We start from the raw sequence: 22,080 nt of genomic DNA, 5'->3' as shown, positions 1-22,080 counted from the left end.
CAAAATTTTTTGCACGTCGACTACTTAAAAAAATTTACTCGATTTTATACTTCTTATGCATATGTAGTGATAATTTTCTAATTCGGCTATTTCACAATTTAATATTTATTGCATTATTTGCTAGTAATCACATAAATTATATATTCTAACATATGAAGTTCTTACCTTGTAGTTTGATCCCATCCTTATTTTAAGGAGAACATAATTGATATTAAACGGAGTATTATATTGAAAAAATCTAAAATTTCTTTTTTTTTTCTATCAGATGATGGTTTCACATAGCCTATGATAATGAACTATAACTATCTGGAGCCGAAATAAATTATTAAAGTATTTAATTAAAAAGCAACACGTACATTTGCATAGTTATTTGCTCATATTAAAATTTATTGTAAAAATTGAAGCATCTTTATAAGTAATTGTTGAAAGGGACATTAAGCAAACTTCTTTAATAAAATAATATTTTCTTATTATATTCTTTATATTGAATCGTATGCGTTATGCAGGCGAGTCAGCAAGCCGTAATCTATCTTCCGATGAAGCAGGCTGCAAAATTAACCAGGAAAATTCTAACCAGGAGGCTGGCTGCTCATCAGCCAGCAACTCTAACGTCGTAGGCAAGTTTAGGCTCGAAAAACACCAAACAAATTTGGTTTTTAGCAAAAACCGAAAATAATACTTGAAATAGATTATTATCGAAATTTATAGATGTTTTGCATTGAAAAGTATTATTTGAGGTTATTTTTCGTGAATTTTCTGAGTGTCGAATCTTTTGATGTTGGCATTGTGGAGGTCGAGAGGTTTTGTGTTGTGTATCTGTACTTTCGCTGTTTTACCTATGATTAAAAATCGTTTCTTCTGCTCCCATCTGTCTCTGTAATTTACATGTTGTGGTCGCATTTGTTGTATACTTTTATTAACACGCAATATAGAGGTATGTATGATTTTATATTTGGTTTATTTTTACTCACAATACTGTAGATTTTTCATACGCCACTGCTTATGAACACTTTATACATTATTTTAATATAAAATACTCACAAACAAACTCTCAATAATATTAAAGTGATAGAAACACAAGTAAGTAAGTAGTTTTTTAGTGTAGATGAATTATTGCGATGGCATGGGTACTTATATACCAAAGAAAAAATGTAGAATATATTTTATTTTCTTTTATCTTAATATTTAATAATTTTAATTTAATATTTTGGATATTCACTATATAAGACATTGGTTTTTGTTAAAAAAAATCAAGTAGTATTAGTTTTTCCCAAATTTAATTCTTATACATCAAAAATTTTCCCACACTTGAAAATTTTACTTTGGAAACAAATCATGGTTGAATATCAATATGTGTGTTTTTGTACTATGTTTTAAAAATGTTTTCATTTTTATTAATTAAGTATTTTTAAATCTGGCTAATATATGTAATTATTGGAATTCGAGAGACATCGAGATGTAAATTACTTACTTGCTGAAAATAGATACAAGAATATTTTTTAAAAAAATTTACTTCATTAATAATAAATTTTTAAATAATTTTAAACCCTAAATATAAAGTAAGTCAAATTATTGAAAATTAAATTCATTATTTTGTGAACAATAACAAAAAGTTTACAACATATATTTTAGCAAATAATTGGTGTTGAAGAAAATGTTACCATATTTACCAACGTTGATTAAGAGATCGTTTAAATTTTAAAACTAAGTTTGATTATTTATTACAACATTTTTCTTTTAATAATCTTTATCTGAAAATTGTAATTTTTCAACTATTGCCTAATTAGACTTCTCAAACTAATCATCGATTAATACTAATTCGGCACTCGATTTTCATTGATTAATATGGCATAATCAGAAAGTACCAAAAAAGATAATTTTTCAATATCTTAAACTTTCATGAAATATGCAATACAAATAGTAGGTATACTAGTGTGAAAAATAGTTTTCAACTGAAGATTAGTCATTTCTTTCCTAAACATTTCATAAATGAATTTAAGTTTACGTAATAATTAAAACAAAAATTATTGCTTGGTGGTGGTTTTTAAAAAATATTTTTCTATGACATATTTGTCGGCTGATATTTGTAGCTTATGGGGCTGTACAGTTTGATATTGTAACGCAAAAGTATGTTTGTTTTATGTATAGCTTTAAAATTTAAATGTAATAATATTTTATTAATAGTATTTACGGAATAATTTTATTAATTTAATTGTTTTAACTTTTAGGGGAACCTGACGTGAGAGTATTGACCCTAGCAGAACAAATTATCGCAGCCATGCCAGAAAGAATCAAGGTAGATAAAAATATTAGAGAAAAATATTATTTTATCTGTACGATAAAATTATTTTTTCAAAAGCCTTTCGTCTGTTAATAGACCTGTGATTTGTCTACTTGAATTATTCATTAGCAAAATTATTCAGAAAATATCCTGTATCTTGCACTTGTAACCACGTTGTAAATTTTTTTTGAACTATTTTAAAATTAAAACCGTCCAGCAAATATCTCATAAAAACTACGTAAGTCTTGTTTAATATCTGATAATTAGTTTTATTTCATTTTATTCAGAATGAAATAGAAGACATGCACTTAGGATCACCCTGCGGCGGTATTAGCCCATCCGATTCTCTTGGAGACGTATTTATGGAACCTTTATTAGAATCACAATCTGATCACTCAGAATTCAATTTTGAACATTCCGATCATAACTATAGGTTTGTAAAAAATCTAGAAAATTAAGAAAACTAAAAATTGTAAAAAGCATAATTTTTGTACAAATATTTTTCAGGTATTACGATGCTGGTACACCTTGTTCAAGCCTAAGTCCTGCCAGCAGCAGTTGTCTGCAGAGTCCAGCTTCATTTACATTAGATTCGCCTTCACCACCTCCGACTACGCAAGATCATTGTGATTTTTTGCATGCTGGACCTTTTGAATCAGATTTTAATAAGCTGACTCTCTCAGGTATAATGAAACTATAAAACTATGATTATAGCCCACATTTCTCTAAAGCTGACAAGAACTTAATTGCAACCTTTAAATAATTTAAATAATTTTTGATTACTATTACATGCATATCATAATAATTATAAAATTTTATAGTTTTCAACTTTATAGACTGTTTTCACTTTTCTCATTATATTTTTATACACAATGTCTCTAACTTTTTTTTAATAAATTTTAATTAACTTCTTAATAGTTGCAATATACTTAATTATGATGTTAAAAATATTCTTTATTTTCTAAGTATTGGAATTTTATATAATATGAATATTTACATTACGAAATATATTATATTTTTCAGATCGTGAGCAACGTGAATTATATGAAGCAGCAAAAACCATTCAGCAAGCTTACAGAATCTATAAAGGGCGTCAAAAACTGGAAGAACAGGACAAGGAACGTGCTGCTGCTATTCTTATTCAAAACTATTACAGACGATATAAACAGGTAATAAAGTTATAAAGTGAAAAAAATACGACCAATATCAACTTGAATTTTTTGCATTGATTTTTATACACATTTTCTTAAAAATAATAAAATTTGATGCAGTTTTCGATATGATAATGCATGAATTAATACACTAGCATTTGGTCTTATGGAAACATTAATAATTACTGATTTAAAATTTCAATTTTAGGCAGAATTAATTTTTAATTTTTAATTTTTTTTTATTCCAGTATGCCTATTTTAAGCAAATGACTCAAGCTGCTTTGGTGATACAGAACGGTTTTCGATCCTATTGCGAATATAAACGATTTAAGAAGAATCAGCAAGCTGCTTCCTGCATTCAAAACTATTATAGAAGTTACCGAGATCAGGGCCGAACTCAAAGTTCAGGAACAACTCGCGAAACTACTCCGTCCGGCACTGGATTGAAGTAAGTATAATGGAAATATATTTATTTTATTTAAATTGTAAATTTACACAACTCAAAAATTAGAATTGATTTAAGAAATCAAATATTTTAAATTTTCTAAATTTTTTGAAATTTGTATATTTTTAGTCTATACGGATTGTTTATAATTGTGTATGGATATCAATTTCATATATAATTATTATTAGGAATTTTTAGTTTAGTATTAGATAATTGTTCAAAAATTTAATTCAACATTACTTATTGTACATTATATGTTGTAGTACATTTCTTCTGGCATTTATTTATTTTCTTTTATTTTAGACGAACATATTCCCAAAGGAGGCAACATCAGGCAGCTAGAAAAATTCAACAGTTTATGAGACAATCAAAAAATATGTAAGTATTATTTATTAATGCCATAACTCTTGAAATATTATAATAAATTAGATTTAAGTATTTTTTCAAGTGATTTGAAATAAATATCTTAGATTTTCATACATCAGATAGATTCTGATATATATTTCTATATAAATGCTTTAAAGATTTTCATGATTTCAATTTTTTATTACGCCTTCAGTATGTGGGATGGAAGTTTTCAAACTACAGTAAGTATATTTTTAATTGATGTAAATATTTAATTTCATTTTTAGCCAATGAACATCGAACATTGATTTGGTATAGACATATTACATTTTTCCGAACATTTGCAATATAGTATACCAGTTTTTTACCACACGTTGGTCGTCGCGATAATATCAGACAAATTTTCATGTGGTCGATGGAAACTGTATTAGATAATTTAGTTCAAAGTTTTCCAAGGGAACTTTGGACAAAAAAATTCCAAGAAAAGTAAATTATTTTGTCAATGCCTGGTTGCACTTATATGACTAACATGGTCCTCCATAACTACTTAAAACTTCTAACTCCTTCGTGTATGTCAGACGTGTCAGACGTGTATATCTCTCTTATGGGTCATGTAGAACTTCTCAGCTCCAAACACGTAAGACTGACATGGCGATTAACGTTTTGATTTTTTTTTTGGATTTAGATATACCAATGTAGTATTCATATGATTTTATATCATTTTAATCAATTTTATCAATTGTAGATTGCAGAAAGAACGAGCCGAAAGAGAGAAGCAGTCGGCCCAGCCGGATTACCAGGCTGCCCTCCAAAGGTCGCCCCCTCGCGTGGACACCTTTCAGCCTACCACAGATCCAAACAGGTAGGATTTTATTATAATTTTATTTTTTCCATGTTATTATTGTTTTTTTCGCTTTATTAGTCATTATGTAATTATTATTTTGTTGTATGCATTTTACATCGGTTTCCAGATTCATTTGAAGTTTGGCAGAAATATTATGCATGCGCTTTTCATAACAGCTTTGAACATTTTTGCATATTTTGCGGGAATTGGTTCATTAGTTTCTGTTTTATTTTTTAAATCTTACGAAAATTAACCAACTACTTAATAGAAAGTAGACAAGTGAAATTAATATGTTGTTCTGACGACATAGCTCCAGACAACTCAGAACGAATTTTCACCCTTCTTTAAATCTATATAATAATTAATAAGTTCAAGTATGATGCAACAATGTGCATTAAAGTTAGTTATTAGCTAATTTTTATTCGTTCAAAGTGTTGCATAAAATTAAAATTTAAAATACATTTGTTATTTACATACGAGTATATAACACATATTTTCTAGTATATTCAAAACTAAAAATGTTTTGGCCGTAACTTAAAAAATGCGGAAATACCAACAATGTTATTAACTAGAAAAGCAATTTCTAAACGTTATGAATACCTGATATTTGAAAAAATAATTTTATATATATATTAATTTAATCTATAGTGGCAAGATGAAGTATAACAAAACTTCTAGAATGAGGCATCAATACTGATTCATTATATTCTCTTCCATTCTAATATATTTCTCATATCAAGCAAATAAGAACGTATAATATAGACCTTAACATCGTTGTTATGGCAACGCTACGTTACAGTCCTTTCTTTATATAAATTTGTAGTAAAAACTGTCAAAATGCAATATATTAGATGTTTTATTGGAGAATTAACTGGTCTCAATATCTATTTAAATATGTATTCTTTATACGTTAAAATTATTCTGTATATGCCTATAAGCCATAACTGTTTTTTTCCTAATATTTACTGCACAATTTTATGAACCGTATATATTCAAGGGTACTTGTTACTTTCTCTATTATGAAACATTCAACGCAAAATATTAAATTTTAACTTAATGCCTATTATTGTTATTGATCTTAAATTGATTCTTAAATTCATTTCTGGCGATTTGGCAAACCGATCCAAGGAATTTCAATGTTGGTTGGATAGAGCAATTCGTACTTCTGTATTGTTGTTTATAATGGTGATATTCAAAACATTATTTTGAAATCTCAAACATTACAATTTTAACAACAGCACAAAATATGTAACGATTTTCATTGGTTACCTATTTCGTGTTGTACTTTCTATTATACGTAGAATCATTTTTTGACTGGAAATTTTATGGAAATGATTTCCATATTTGGCTAGGTTTTTATTGCTTTATTTTATATTGCAAATTATTTTTTATCTAATTACCCATTTCACCGTGTGATTTTTGTTTCTTGTTGCAAATATCCATAAAAGAATTTTACTTATTGTACGGGGCAAGTCCAATATTCGGTGTTTCTCATTCGTTGAATTCTCATAGTAGTGTTATTTTGTTTATTTTATTTTGCTTGGTAGCTCCACAATTTTCATTGTTTTATAGAATACTGCATCATTGTCTATTAATATTAATATTATTTAATAGCACCTGCATGGCTTTATTAGCATCATCCAATCACGCTTCAATATCCAATATTAAATTCTTGAAAATTTATAACAAGTCGTGAAAATTTTTCTAATACAGATGCACTGAGCACGGCGCAATGAATCCTGAAGAATCTTCACTTCAGGACGATTTGGATTTTTGGAGTGATTTTATGTGATATGCTTAAATAATAACAATGAAATAACGTAGACGAATGCAACGAAACATTTATGTTTATAAAATTGTTGGTAGTTTCAAAATGACTTATTTAAAGCATTTATTTTTTATTAAAAAAGGTTAAGACAATCAGAGTATTAAAATTTTTTTAGTTTAGTTAGCTAAATTTTGTCTACTATTTACCAAAATGCATTTAATTTTAAATTAGACGTTTGACCGATATTCTTGATATATTTATTGAGTACTTGGAAATTTGACACAATTCTTTATTGTTCAGAAGATAAAAACAGGTCTTTAAAATAACTAACAAAAACTTCTACTCATAAAAATTTTTCATACGCAATTTACAGATCTCAACTTCGATATTGTTTTCCGGAAAATCTTAACCCGGGTAAAGTGGCTAAATCATGATTTTTGTCAAAAAAAAAAAGAAAAAAAAATCAGTTAAAAATTGATTAACATTCAATTCATGCACATATGACTATGCTCTTTTTTGAAATTTTTGGAATTTGGTTTGAACAAATTTTAGCATTCAGTTCCACAACATTAAAAAAATGTTTTGTTTAATTACAAAAAATTAGTATTTACAAACTGGTTCAATTTATTCAAGATTAGATTTTTATTAGATTTTCTAAATATTTTTAAAAAAATTCTACTGCTTTAATTAATTATTTGGATATAATGTATAACATTTTGTTTTTATTTTCTGAATTATTTTATCAAAATCTGCACACCTGAAATTATATTGACAAGTTAAATCAGAAATTAATTTGAACAGTTTTGACAATTTAGACTGCAACCTGCTTCAGTTAAAAGTTTGCCTCTATTTGATTCGAAACAACATTATTAATACGACGAGATTAACTTGAGACAACTTCAGATTGTGTTAATACGACTTTGCTGATATAATTCGATTCGATTCCAGATCGTGTCCTAACGATGCGACCGAAGTTGATACGACAATACCCGAGAACATTTTGATACGACGCAACTCGTTTCGAAATTGAGTTGGCAGTGTGTCTTTGTTTGCCCCTCTCGAAAACCAAATCGTCATTAAACCATTTATAATAATTCAATATCTTGAACAACCAATTTTTAAAATTGTTTTGTGTTGAATGAACAATTACTAATATATATATTAATACTATCTATCTGAATATAATTTGCAATTTACATATGTCTAAGCAATAATTATCAGTGCAATGGTTTTATCTTGGAGGGATAAAAGGTATCTTATTTCTATAGATATCCTGCAATGATAAATAAAGCTAAAAATATCCTTAATAAAACCTAAAAGAATATATTTTACTAATTAATTTATCACGTCACATGATTCAAGCAATATATTTCAAATATTATTTAAAAGTCATTATCCAACTGTGCATTTATTGGTCTCCGATAATATTACGTTTAATATTTATATTGGGACATAATTCAAATATTATTTAATATATATTACTAATTATATAGTATGTTTTTATGGTAATTAACAATTAATTTTTAAAAAATAACAGCTTTAATCGCAAAATTCGTTGGAGTATTATACTAGGCAGTGCTACAGCATTATTTTGTCAAGTGTGAAAGCACATTTATAATGCTACATTGTACCGATTTAGTGAAAACGTTGTTAATAAATTGTTGAGTTTAGTAATAAATACGAATATTAAGTCATTTAAAATTTTTAAAGTAGTTATCTTAAAACGATGGATTTGCAATAAGTGCAAATTTTTTTAGTAAGTTCATTAGTTAGCATCATCATTTAAAAAGATATATATTCTTATCAAAAGTATTCAACAGAAGCGTCAAAGAGTATTTTTCATGGTTATATTTGGTACACAATTGTGTTATTTATTTTTATTCAAAAATATTTTGATTCAGGTACTAAATAAGTTAAATCAATAAAATATATAAGTTATATAATACTGCAAATAAATATTTAAGTAGTACTGTTTTATAATATTAAATCAAACGGTATTAAGAAAAAAAATGTAATGTAAAATAAATATTTTAAACTTGATTTGAGAGAGCCGTAAATTATTATTACATCTTTAAAGAAAAAAATTAATTTAGTAAAATTTCAATTGACGATTGTAAAATTTGGAAAAAAAGAAACATTCCAGTTTGACAACAGAGTTGATGCTTGAAAAATTTTCGACAATGTAATTTTACATTCTTGGAACTTGAAAATGAGAATCTAATAAGAATTAAATAAGAATCAGAACGTATTACAAAAAAATTTTGAGCGACGTGTATATATAGATATGTAAAAAAATGATTTATGCAAATATCGTTTTGTTAGAAAAAATAACATATTTTTTGTTACATTTGTCGCCTTTATAAATATATACTTTATATTTTATTTATTATCTTCTAAACTATTGTATACGTTTCTTTATTTAATCGTTATTTTATGATTATATCTAGTCCTTTAAAATATTTCTGATTTCAAATACTATTTAAACATAATTCGAAAATGCTTTTCATATTTTGCTCCACTAATTTTAATCTTAACACAGTTAAAAAAACACTATAGAAAATACATTCTGTAGGAATTTGTGACACAATTCATGAATAAATTAAATATTTTTAATTATATATTATTAGTAGTCAATAGTATGTAATGATAGTTTAAGTCAATTTTAAATAAAAAATCTAAGTACCTATATAAATAATCTTAGGGATATTAAATATATTTGTTTATGGAGTCTTCACCCGCGTGATGAATATATGTGTGGAAATAAAAATTAGGAAATATTTTCGAAAATATTGATTCGAAGAAAAATGATTTATTTTTATGTGATAGCTCGTGAAGACTTCAAAAATCGTTGTCTTCTTCAGATAAAAACTTACATTCACCTATATAAAAATATAAACTAAGCAATACTTTGTAAAATTTTCGCGTTTTGAAATTTATGATAGTTATGAACAAGTGATAGAAATATATTTAAACATTGTACTTAAACTGTTGATAGCAGATCATATATTTTTGAGCAAAAATACAAAGGTAAATAAATCAAATTGATCTTGCTAAAAGTATTATAAGTTATGAACTGTATATTAATTAATTTTTAATTTATTGTTGAAGTTGTGTTAAATTATTTGTTGAAGAATTGAATTGTTTTGTAGAATCACCGGGAAGCAAGATTTTCTAATCAAACAAGACTTATTCGAAAATTTTGATAACAATTAAGTTTAATGATTGCTTCGAAAATCTTGCCTTCGGCTGAATTACCAGTAAAATCAAAGCAAAGTATCTAATATAATGTTATTAAAAATTGATCTCATTTTATGATACAGTTTAGGTACATTTCAATACTTTACGTTATTGTTCTTTAGAATGTATCATAATTATTATGAAAGCATACAATCATAACGTTGTTATAAACGTACTTTAAAATAATTATATCTAAAAAAACTATATACTTATGCCTATTAAAATTAGATCATTTTCAGCTTTTCAAACATATCAAATTTAATATTAAGAATACAAACTTATAGAAAAAGTATATAAATATATAAATAAAAATATTTAAATTTTACTAGACTATAAAATATAATTAATAAAATACCTTGAAATGATTATATATATATATATATATATATATATATATATATATATATATAGTGGTAATGGTATTATTGTGGTATGAATTCAGACATAATTATACTGAAAAAACAGATCAAATTTACACTGGCATTTGCATTTTGTTTAATATTTTAAAATATTTGTGCTCTAAACGTACTCATTTCTTGAAATATTATTGGACGCATATTTGTATCATGTACTTTTAGTCAGTCAGGTTATCTAGTTTTCAGTTCTATTTATTAAAACAAGCAGCGGAAAATCTTTTAAATAATCATTGTTTGCCATTCATCATTCTCAGGATACCATCGATTATATATTAACTATTTGTTATTGCTGATCATTGTTAATTAATGACGGATGTCACTGATTATCTGTGACACTGTGAATCAATGACGGATGTCACTGATTATCAGTGCCACTGTTAATCAAAGACGGATGTCACTGATTATCAGTGTCACTGTTAATAAATGACGGATGTCACTGATTATCAGTGTCACTGTTAATAAATGACGGATGTCACTGATTATCAGTGTCACTGTTAATCAATGACAAATATCACTGATTATCAGTGTCACTGTTAATCAATGACGGATGCCACTTATTATCAGTGCCAATGTTAATCAATGACAGATGTCACTGATTATCAGTGTCACTGTTAATCAATGACGGATGCCACTGATTATCAGTGCCACTGTTAATCAATGATGGATGTAACTGATTAGCAGTATCACTGTTAATCAATGACGGATGCAACTGAATAGCAGTATCACTGTTAATCAATGACGGATGCCACTGATTATCAGTGTTACTGTTAATCAATGACGGATGCCACTGATTATCAGTGTCACTGTTAATCAATGACGGATGTTACTGGTTATCAGTGCCATTGTTAATCAATGACAGATGTCGCTGATCTTCAGTGCCACTGTTAATCAGTGACGGATTTCACTAATTATCAGTGTCACTGTCAATCAATGACGGATGTCACTGATTATCAGTGTCACTGTTAATCAAAGACGGATGTCACTGATTATCAGTGTCACTGTTAATCAATGACAAATATCACTGATTATCAGTGTCACTGTTAATCAATGACGGATGCCACTTATTATCAGTGCCACTGTTAATCAATGACAGATGTCACTGATTATCAGTGTCACTGTTAATCAATGACGGATGCCACTGATTATCAGTGCCACTGTTAATCAATGATGGATGTAACTGATTAGCAGTATCACTGTTAATCAATGACGGATGCCACTGATTATCAGTGTTACTGTTAATCAATGACGGATGCCACTGATTATCAGATTAATCAATGACAATTAATCAATTAATCAATGACGGATGTTACTGGTTATCAGTGCCATTGTTAATCAATGACGGATGTCACTGATCATCAGTGCCACTGTTAATCAGTGACGGATTTCACTAATTATCAGTGTCACTGTCAATCAATGCCGGATGTCACTGATTATCAGTGTCACTGTTAATCAATGACGGATGTCACTGATTAACAGTGGCACTGTTAATCAATGAGGGATATCGCTGATTATCAGTGTCACTGTTAATCTATGACGGATGCCACTGATTATCAGTGTCGCTGTTAATCAATGACGGATATCATTGATTATCAGTATCGCTGTTAATCAATGACGGATGCCACTGATTATCAGTGTCACTGTTATTCAATGACGAATGTCACTGATCATCAGTGCCATTGTTAATCAATGACGGATGTCGCTGATTATCAGTGTCGCTGTCAATCAATGACGGATGTCGCTGATTATCAGAGCCACTGTTAATCAATGACGGATGTCGCTGAATATCAGTGCCACTGTTAATCAATGACGGATGTCGCTGATTATCAGTGTCACTGTTAATCAATGACGGATGTCGCTGATTATCAGTGACACTGTTAACAATGACGGATGTCGCTGATTATCAGAGCCACTGTTAATCAATGACGGATGTCGCTGATTATCAGTGACACTGTTATTCAATGACGAATGTCGCTGATTTTCAGAGCCACTGTTAATCAATGATGCATGTCGCTGATTATCAGAGCCACTGTTAATCAATGATGGATGTCGCTGAATATCAGTGCCACTGTTAATCAATGACGGATGTCGCTGATTATCAGTGACACTGTTAATCAATGACCTATAATGAGTAATCAAATTATTACCGATCATGAGTAAATAGTGAGATCATTATAATAATCAATGACCGATTGTTAGTAAATAATGACTGATTAAGAGCGATTATTGACTGATCACGAGTATATAAAGAAAGATCGGTAGTAATTAATGACCGATTTTTAGTAATCAATGACCCATCATGAGTATTTTTGACCGATCATGAGCAAATTAAGAGAGATCGTTAGGAATTAATGACCGATCGTTTGTAATCAATGACCGATCATTATTATTAAGACCAATCATAAGTAAATTAAGAGAGATTGTTAGTTATCAATGACCGATCACGAGTATTAATGACCGATCATCAATACATAATCAGATGACTATAATAACTAATGACCGATTGTTGGTAATTCATAACCGATGAGGAGCAATTATTGACCGATCGCATGTAGATAAAAGAGATTATTAGTAATAAATGACCGATTGTTAGTAATCAATGGCCGATAGAGATCCATAACCAATCTTGACTAAATAATAGACGATCATGAGTAAATAAAAAAAGATCGTTATAGTGATCAATGAACGATTGTTAGTAATTAATTAATGATTGGTTAAAATCGATCAATGACCGATTGCTAGTAACTCATGACCGATTGTTGGTAATTAGTGACCGGCAATAAGTATTTATTGACCGAGCTTGAATAAATTAAGACAAATCGTTATTAATCAGTGACCGATTGTTAATAATTAATGACCGATCATTAGTAGTCAATGACCGATTGAATGTAATGAATGTTATCAATTTTGATCATTGATATTTAGTCAATATTCGATGGCTAATAATTTATCGTTAATATCTTTGATCCATGTTCATCACTGACTATGATTTTCCTTGTCAACTTAAAAAGATCTAGATTTTAAAAAATATCGTTTATTTACGTTATATTATCTTAGTTTATTTTCAAAATATTTTTTTTCTTTGTATTTCATTTTTAATAACAAATCAAACTATAATTATGTCTATTAACCATACCACAAATGAAGTACTTAATTAATACTAAAAAATAATTTTTAGATAAAATTAGGTAACTTTTGCATTCGCATCACTTCTTCTTATTTCGTTAGCTTTTAGAACATTAGTACAACTCTTGGCGAAAATTGATAAAATTAGAGTTGTACTAATACACATAATATCGTAACACCAATTTTGTGACTTTGATAAATATATATAAAAAGAGTTACTTGATCCCTTGAAAACAAAATATTCAATATTTAATTTTTGATATCTATTTAAGCATAACTTGATTGCGATTTTATTTTTAAGAATTTTATATATTTGTGCAAAATATCACGTAAGAAACTTTAAATAATCCTCCAAAAACTATATTTTGAAAATAATTCAAAATTTTCATTAAATTTTATCATTATTCAATTTATATGAATAAAAAACATTACATTTGATTTTTTAATCGTAGATCAGAAGTATATCTATAAGCAAAAAATAGTACCTAAATAGTTTTTTTATTTGCACTGATATATAAAATTCTTGTGCAATTTTTATATTTAGCGCAATTTCTTTTCCAGACGTTGCAAATTTTCTTGCAATTACTATAATTTCTAAACTTTTTTCTCATAACACATCTGAATATTTATGAACATTAGTACATATGTAAAATATTATAATTGTATATAGAAAATCTTGTTAAACACTTTACAAATTTTATCTTTACATTACGACAAAAATTGTAGAACTATAAGTACTTAGCAGATATGTACTTACGACCTAGTATAACTCACCCAAAAAAATAAATAAAACCTTAATAAATATATTTAAAATAAGATGATTTGATTATCAAAGTTTTAGCTTATGCAAATAAATAAAGTTTGTAGCAATTTTCTGTAAATTTAAAAGTTGAATTCTTATGAGCTAGGGAAAATGTTTATCATTATTACAGTATTTATCATACAGATATGATGAAGTATATAAAATATGTTTTTCATGAAATGGGTTGTTTTAGTTTTAGTTTAAATTAAATGTTTTATGTAACAAATTAATGTATTACGAAACTAACAATAATGTTATTGCAGAACCTTATATTTTATTACTGTAAAGCGCCCATATTAATTTATTAATAAAATCTGTAGAAAAAATATCATTCTTATTTAACCATATTTTTTATATGAGATTTATATCTATTTGACATGAAATAAAAAGCAATTTGGGATGTTTTATATGCCAGACAGTGCTGTAAATATTCGATACATAAATTAATTAAAATAATTTGGAATGAATATTTCAAAATAGTCATAATAATACTATTATCGATATAAGAATAAAAACTGTTAAATAAAAAATTGCAGTTAAAGCTAGTGTTCAAGCTAGCATATGAAAATTTAATACTCTGGCTTAATAATGATTCTCTAATATTTTTTACACATTTGCAAAAAGTAAGTTTCAGCAAGATACGAAAATAGTCATTTTATTTTAAAATTGGTCGAGATATGCAAAATTAAACATCGTTAATTAGGTTAGCCAGAATATCATATTTCAATTGTTTTATACCATGAATGCTATAGCATCCACGTCCAGTATGTCGCTTCTTTTTTACGTAACGTGCTTGCCCAATAGTGACTATGGCAATTTATAAGATAATACAAAAATATGTGCAGAGTCCGTTAGTCATTACTTTTGCAGGTGCAATAATTACAAAAACATAAGGTTATAAAAAATTAAATGCAAAATAATTGATTTTAAAATTTGAATACTATGAAAATTCATATCAATCTGCTTCACAATGAAAATGGATGCTATAGCATTCACGTCCGAAAAACGTTTTTTAATTGAAATAATGCATGTATCGTATATTCGGTTTTATTACAAGAAATTCATATATGAACTCAAAAGATTTGGATCTAGGGAACTAAAACTTCATATAGATGCCGTTATGGTTATATTCACAGTTGTGAAATTGATTATTTTAGGACAAATAAAATAATAACAAATTCAGGGTACACATGCTGTATGTATAACAATATTTTATTAACCTATGAACAATATTTCAAAAATACATATTTATATAATCTCTCTTATTATCTCTTATTATCGTAATGTAATGTCCAAAAGATTTACTAAGATTCTAATAAGACTCTAATCATATTTTTGAAAATATATTTTTAAAACTATCATAGATAAATAAGTATAAATGTGTACAATATATTTATATATGATAGTATTATAAATATCTAATACACAAAATTTTTCAGTACGAGTGTATATATTGATACGTTTCCTAACGATTATTCGGATTTTGATAATTCTTTTTAGAATTTGTCAAAGGAAAGTTTTAAGATTTAATGAACAAAATAGCTATAGTAATATTGTAGAAATAAATGGCAAAAATTACAAAAAACACTTATCATTATTTGACATTGAAAACATTTGAACGGTCATCTGCTAGAAATATTAATTCACTTAAAATTTGAATTTAGCTGAAATTATGAGCCTAGATATTATTAGAATATAATATACAAGGAAAATGTGATGCCTACATTATTATTGCCAAAAAGCAGCTAAGATGTACCAGAAATTAAAAATAATATAAGATACAGTCAACAGTATATGTTTGGCAGATGAAATTATATAATTCAGTTTAATAAATAACACAATAAGTCTAAAATTATGTAGTCCATATACATTATTTTTTTAAACTTAAGCATTAAATTATTTAACAATACAAAAAAATATTTCTACTTATTAAAAAAATGTTTTAGAATTTTGTTTCATGTGTCAAAAATTAATTTGTTTGCCGTTGGATATGAAATATTTAGCAAGTTGATCTTAGATTGAAGAGTGCTCATATAAATTAGATTTTACAAATTAATTCACCTAATGTTTATTCAATTATTAGTAAGCAAAATGTACCTTAGAAATTATAATTGCCAAAAAGTAACTTATAATATCGTACGATATTATGAAAATTATAGACTAAATTATTGAAACAATTATGTTGTATGGTAAAATTAAATGTAAATCACAAAGGTAAATGAAACACAAAGGCAGGACATGAAATAGGATAGTAAAAAGTATAGGATAGGATATTTAAAAATTTGGAACTTACAGGGTACAGGACAACGTCTGTCGGGTCATCTAGTATATATATAGTATTTTAAAATAAATTTAATTTACGCATTAACGTTTTTATGTTTTCACAATTGTGTATTACTTACAATATTATAATTTCATGTATTGATCGAAACGACCAAGTAAAAGTGCTAGATCATAATAATTTGTAGTAAAAAATAAATAGATTCAAGTCCATAAATTATTAATCATTTCAACTGATAATTTATGACACAAAAATATGCACTATGATGTTGAAAAAGAAGAAATCACGCCATACGTAATATAGACATTAAAAACACTTAGTAATTAACCCATTAGAAAAAATGTGTCGGACTACTCTTAATTATGAAACGTCCAGTGTTCTAAAATACTCATGTATATGTTTGTATGAGTATTTTTGCACATTAAATTTTTTGTTAATGTTTTTTTCATGTCATTATTTTTCGTACACGACGTCCCAATTACACATTTTTATATGAAACAGTTTACAATTATCGTTACTGTGTCTCGAGTTGCTTACACCTTGAAGTTTTGTGTTATAACAATTAATTTCCTTGAAAATTCATATTCATATTTTTAATATTAATATTCATATTTAGTGCGAATTTTAATATTCATATTCATATTTAGTGCGAATAGTGATAATTTTTTGAAAATAATAGTAATAAATATTAATAAATATATTTTTTAATATATTGTGCGGGTAGTGATATTGCAGAAAAATGTCGGATAGTGTTAATTACAAATGTGACTCTTCATTAATGAAATATCACAGACACTTGTACATATTTTACTACAAATCGGGACATTAATATCGTATTTTATATTTTTACCATTAGTACGTTTCGAGTTATTGTTTTATTCCATCAACAGTGCAAACGCGAATACGAGATATTTATTTTGTGTAATAATAAAACAGTTCAGAACAAGTAAAAATTGAAAATATACAGAACTCACACTTTTGGATATAATTACAAGCACATGCGTCGAAATAAAATAATAACATTCTTTATCAATCATACGTTTCGACATTGGATGTGTGTCATCATTCAGAAAATTAACCAGGATAAAATCAAAAACTTAAAATACTAAGTGCTCTCCATTGGAGGCTGCATGTCCTCTGCTATATTTGAATTTTTAGTTATTTATTGATTTTTCTTATTAAGGTTTTAAAAAATAAACTTGATTAAGTTTTTGTTTTTGTCCTGGTTGACTTTGCTGAATGATGACGCACATTAAGGGTCAAAACGTATAATTAATTAAAAATGTGTTTTTTAACTCTCTTTAATTTTGTCGAATGAGCTGCTAAGTATTTCAAATATATATATATATATATATATATATATATATATATATATATCGAAATAAAAAAAAATCTTTAAGTTGTACAGTTTCGGGAACAAAATGTGTTTCGTCATTCTGCAGCGTAATATAAAATAGTTTATTCAACAACTCATGTGGTTTTTTAACTTCAAAATGTATAGCTTTGATTTAAAATATTATTTATGTGTCATTTATTTGTTTTAGAGCATTTTTCTCTTCAATTCGAAATCAAATATGCTGCTAAAAATTCGCTGCATCGTTATTATAAAATAGTATAAGGAATCAATAAATCCTATTTTCATAACATTATTTTACAAATTGATGAACTTTTTAATTTTTTGAAATAAGTAAATATTATTGATAATTTTTAAATTTAAACTTAATTAATGAAATTGGTCTGTATCATAATATTCAATAAATAAAAAAAAATTTTTTTTGCTATTGCTAATCTGAAATGAGATAACATACCCAAAAAGGCACAAGTCGTTTATATTTAACGTAATAATGGCAAAGTAAATAATGTAGATACAATCGATAAATTTAACATTTGCTAATGGTACTGATTAAATAAAATCTATATATAAAAAAGCAATTAAAAAGATCGTTCATATATATCAAGCTAGTCTGAGTAAAATTGTCAAGCAGAAACAATATTTAAAAATTTGTTCTATGATAATATATGAAATATATAAAGCAATTTAATTTTATATGTTCGAACAATAATAAGTCATCATATATGTGTAATTCATTTGATTAATTTAATTAGAATTTTAATAATAATTTTTCGTATTAGAAGTGTTTTGATGATGTTGTTTTAAAATATTGAATAATGATTATATTAATGAAAATTCCTGATAAAAAAAATGGCGATTAGTAACAAATTCAATTCAATTCTTTATAAAAAAAAACAAATATATTTTATTTATAAAATATGATGATAACAATATAATATATTGTACGCATTTCGTATAATAATGAAAATTATTAAAAATGATGAATTACAAATATAATTGAATTATTTGTGGTTTCTTATTTAAAAAAAACATCTAACATATTTTATGATAGAATATCATCTATTTGCCCGGTATGGACAAGTTTTTTAGTTTTTCGCAAATATGCTTCTAGTAAAACAATATTATCATTAAAATAGAATTTGAAGACAAATTTGGGTTTCAAAAATATATTTAAAATTTGTCGTTGAAGAATATTCTAGCTTCATATCCGATCAACCGATTCTAAGTTTTTTTGATAAAAAAATCTAATAATTTTATAATATTATTGCAAATATATAGTCTCTTTTTTTAATTCAAATGATAAACTACAAATATTGTTCAATTATTTGTAGTTTCTTATTTAAAAAAATGGTAATTATTAATAATCGTTTGGGGTTTCTCACTTAAAAAAGCATCTAAAATGTTTTATTGTGGAAAAGAACTTATTTGACCAAAATGCCAAAAACTTACAAAAATGCTTTTAGTTATGAAATATTTTGATGAAATAAGGACTTGACAATAAACTGAGGGGATTGAATTATTTCTAGAAATTTTTGATAAAAACGACCATGTTGATATCCAATCAACCAGAAAAATTTTATATGAAAATATGTTCTGAATTAATTCGTACGATTAAATATTAGCTGTACAGATATTAATTATATATATATATATATATATATATATATATATATAAATACATGATGAATATAAATATGATATGCGATATGAGTGTGTCAACTTCAACAAAATTATCGCTCTGTCACCAACAGAATGATCGAAAAGCTTCAGTATTATTAAGTAACACATTACAAAGCATTCAAACAAATTCATTTTAACCGTTCGTATAATAATATTAATCAAACATTAAAATCAAAACCCAAATTTAAATATTAATTTTAATTTTTTATTACACCTTTGCTTTGCCACCAGGCGCATTTAAAAATCACTTCCAACCTCTGTTGAATAAAAAAATTCGCTTTGTCGTCATCATAAATTGGTATAATAGATCAATTTTACTATCGATCATTAACACGCGAGAATCAGATTTGATGCGAGCGAATTTGTCAATATTTGTACATCAAACCGCGGACATCGTATTCATATTAATTCATCGGTTCCTTTGAACTCCGAAACAATAGTGATAAATAAAAGTGATTAAATTATATTGTGATTTTGTTTCATAAGTGCCTCAATATCGTAATCAAATGTGTGAGTGTTTTAGCAGTAAAGACGAATTAAACATCGAAATGGATACGATTGTTTGCGCACAGACCAGGAAGCAAGAAGATGAGGCCACGCAGGTTTGTTTTACGAAAATCGCTTTTTAGGATAATCGATTAGTGTTAGAAATATTTTAATAATATATTATTTAAATTGCTTAACTTCCCGTAGGGCAAGTTATAGTAATCGCAAAAAAATCGAAAATGAAAATTTTTATATATCTTTACGTTTCAAAACCTTCTGAACATTTTAGCATACCTTAGAAAAAATGGATGTAGTGTGTATGTGTATGTGTGTGTGTGCGTGTGTGTATGTGTTTGGATACAATTTTTTGATTCATATTTTTATTTACTTTCACTACTTCTATTTGTTGCACGCTATTGTTAATGTGAAAGCTTGTTTGACAAATATAAAGTTGCGGTGTCCAAGTAATGTAATGTATTGTAGTAACTATAAATCAGTAGATACGTTTATTTATTTTAAACAAGATCCTTAAATTGTATTTTCAAAAACACACATAAATGCCGAAATTATTTGAGGAAAATTGACTATTATTTTTGCTGTTGTTGAGGAATTTCCACACAAAACTATTTTTTAATGTATGTACATACCTGGACAAACCTTCATTCACAATACATGTCAAAATTTTTGGAGCATTTTTTCATTTTTTTAATAAAAAATCATCATGTCAGGTTATAATAGAATCTATAGAATATGTCTTTTAGATTCGAAATGTAATAGATAAAAAATAATATAGATAATAAAATTATAAAAACATGAAATAAAAAAACAGAGTAAATAAAGAGCTAAATATTAAGTATTATATCAATTTTGCAATTCTTGATTAAAGTTCGATAATTGTCAAAAGTAATGATGAAGAACAAAAAGTTGATACAGCTAATTTTCTAAAATCGGCGTTTTTTATAAAGTATTATGTAATAATTAGTATTGAAAATGTGTTTGAATTTACCTATGTGTTCAGAAAACATGGTTATAAATTGTTTGAATTTTTTTCTTGTTGATATGTTGTCTCCATTCAAACTCAATGCAATCATTGCAGTTTATTTTGTAAACAACGTGTGCAATTCTTTCGTTATATGTTTTTATATATTTATATATATATATATATATATATATATACGAGGTGTGTTCTAAAAGTACCCGGAATTACTAATAATTAAATTTCGCGGGTCTGGAGTGTCGGATTGTCAAAATTTTTTTATTGTGTTGGTATACATGCCCCTAAAGTATGATGAAATTTTTAGCTATATTCACTGTTTACTTTGTCTTGTGGTAGTCGCTAAGGTTCGACGTGTTTTTTCTGAGCTCGGCGATTTTTACAATGGAAGAATTGAAAAGTCAAAGAATTTGTATTAAATTTGCGTAAAAAATGAAATAAAGTGTTGCAAAGTGCAAAAATTCACCAGATTTGGCTCCGTGTGACTTTTTCCTATTCCCAAAGTTGAAGAGACCCATGAAAGGACGGCGGTTTTCCTCGATTGAAGAAAATCGCTGAGAGTGCTCAAGGACATATCAAAAAGTGAATATCAAGGGTGCTTCGAAAATTGGAAAAAACGCTGGCATAAGTGTATTATATCTGGGGGGGACTACTTTGAAGGGGACCACATTAATGTAGACGAATAAATAAATATTTTTTTGAAAAAACGAAAATTCCGGGTACTTTTTGAACAGACCTCGTATGTATTTAATTCGATCACCTTTCAGAATGCAATATTAATCCTATTTTGGTTATTAATAATAGCGAAAAAGTCAATTTTGGACCAGATTTGACTCATTTCTTAAGTAATAAGATGTAACCAATTTTTATATA

At 26.8% G+C, this 22,080-nt stretch overlaps 1 protein-coding gene across 1 annotated transcript in view; it reads left to right on the top strand.

The window, feature by feature from the left end:
- Positions 1 to 7,900, top strand: part of LOC113386078 (calmodulin-binding transcription activator 1-like) — a 57,885-nt gene extending 49,985 nt beyond the window's left edge. Inside the window, exons 16-24 of the mRNA XM_026623886.1 lie at positions 507 to 617; positions 2,229 to 2,296; positions 2,569 to 2,714; positions 2,789 to 2,964; positions 3,305 to 3,450; positions 3,681 to 3,880; positions 4,181 to 4,255; positions 4,968 to 5,084; positions 7,783 to 7,900. Of these exons, the coding sequence (XP_026479671.1) occupies positions 507 to 617; positions 2,229 to 2,296; positions 2,569 to 2,714; positions 2,789 to 2,964; positions 3,305 to 3,450; positions 3,681 to 3,880; positions 4,181 to 4,255; positions 4,968 to 5,084; positions 7,783 to 7,864 (1,121 nt within the window). The 3' untranslated portion in view covers positions 7,865 to 7,900. The remainder of the gene's footprint in view (positions 1 to 506; positions 618 to 2,228; positions 2,297 to 2,568; positions 2,715 to 2,788; positions 2,965 to 3,304; positions 3,451 to 3,680; positions 3,881 to 4,180; positions 4,256 to 4,967; positions 5,085 to 7,782) is intronic.
- The last annotated feature ends 14,180 nt before the right edge of the window (positions 7,901 to 22,080 follow it).

The sequence above is a fragment of the Ctenocephalides felis genome, unplaced genomic scaffold (genome assembly GCF_003426905.1).
Source record: "Ctenocephalides felis isolate EL2017-DRISC unplaced genomic scaffold, ASM342690v1 CF-g0.4_SCAFFOLD_03571, whole genome shotgun sequence".
Classification (NCBI taxonomy): Eukaryota; Metazoa; Arthropoda; class Insecta; order Siphonaptera; family Pulicidae; genus Ctenocephalides; species Ctenocephalides felis.
Note: the sequence above shows the minus strand (reverse complement) of the source record. Positions and strands in the feature narration are given on the sequence as shown.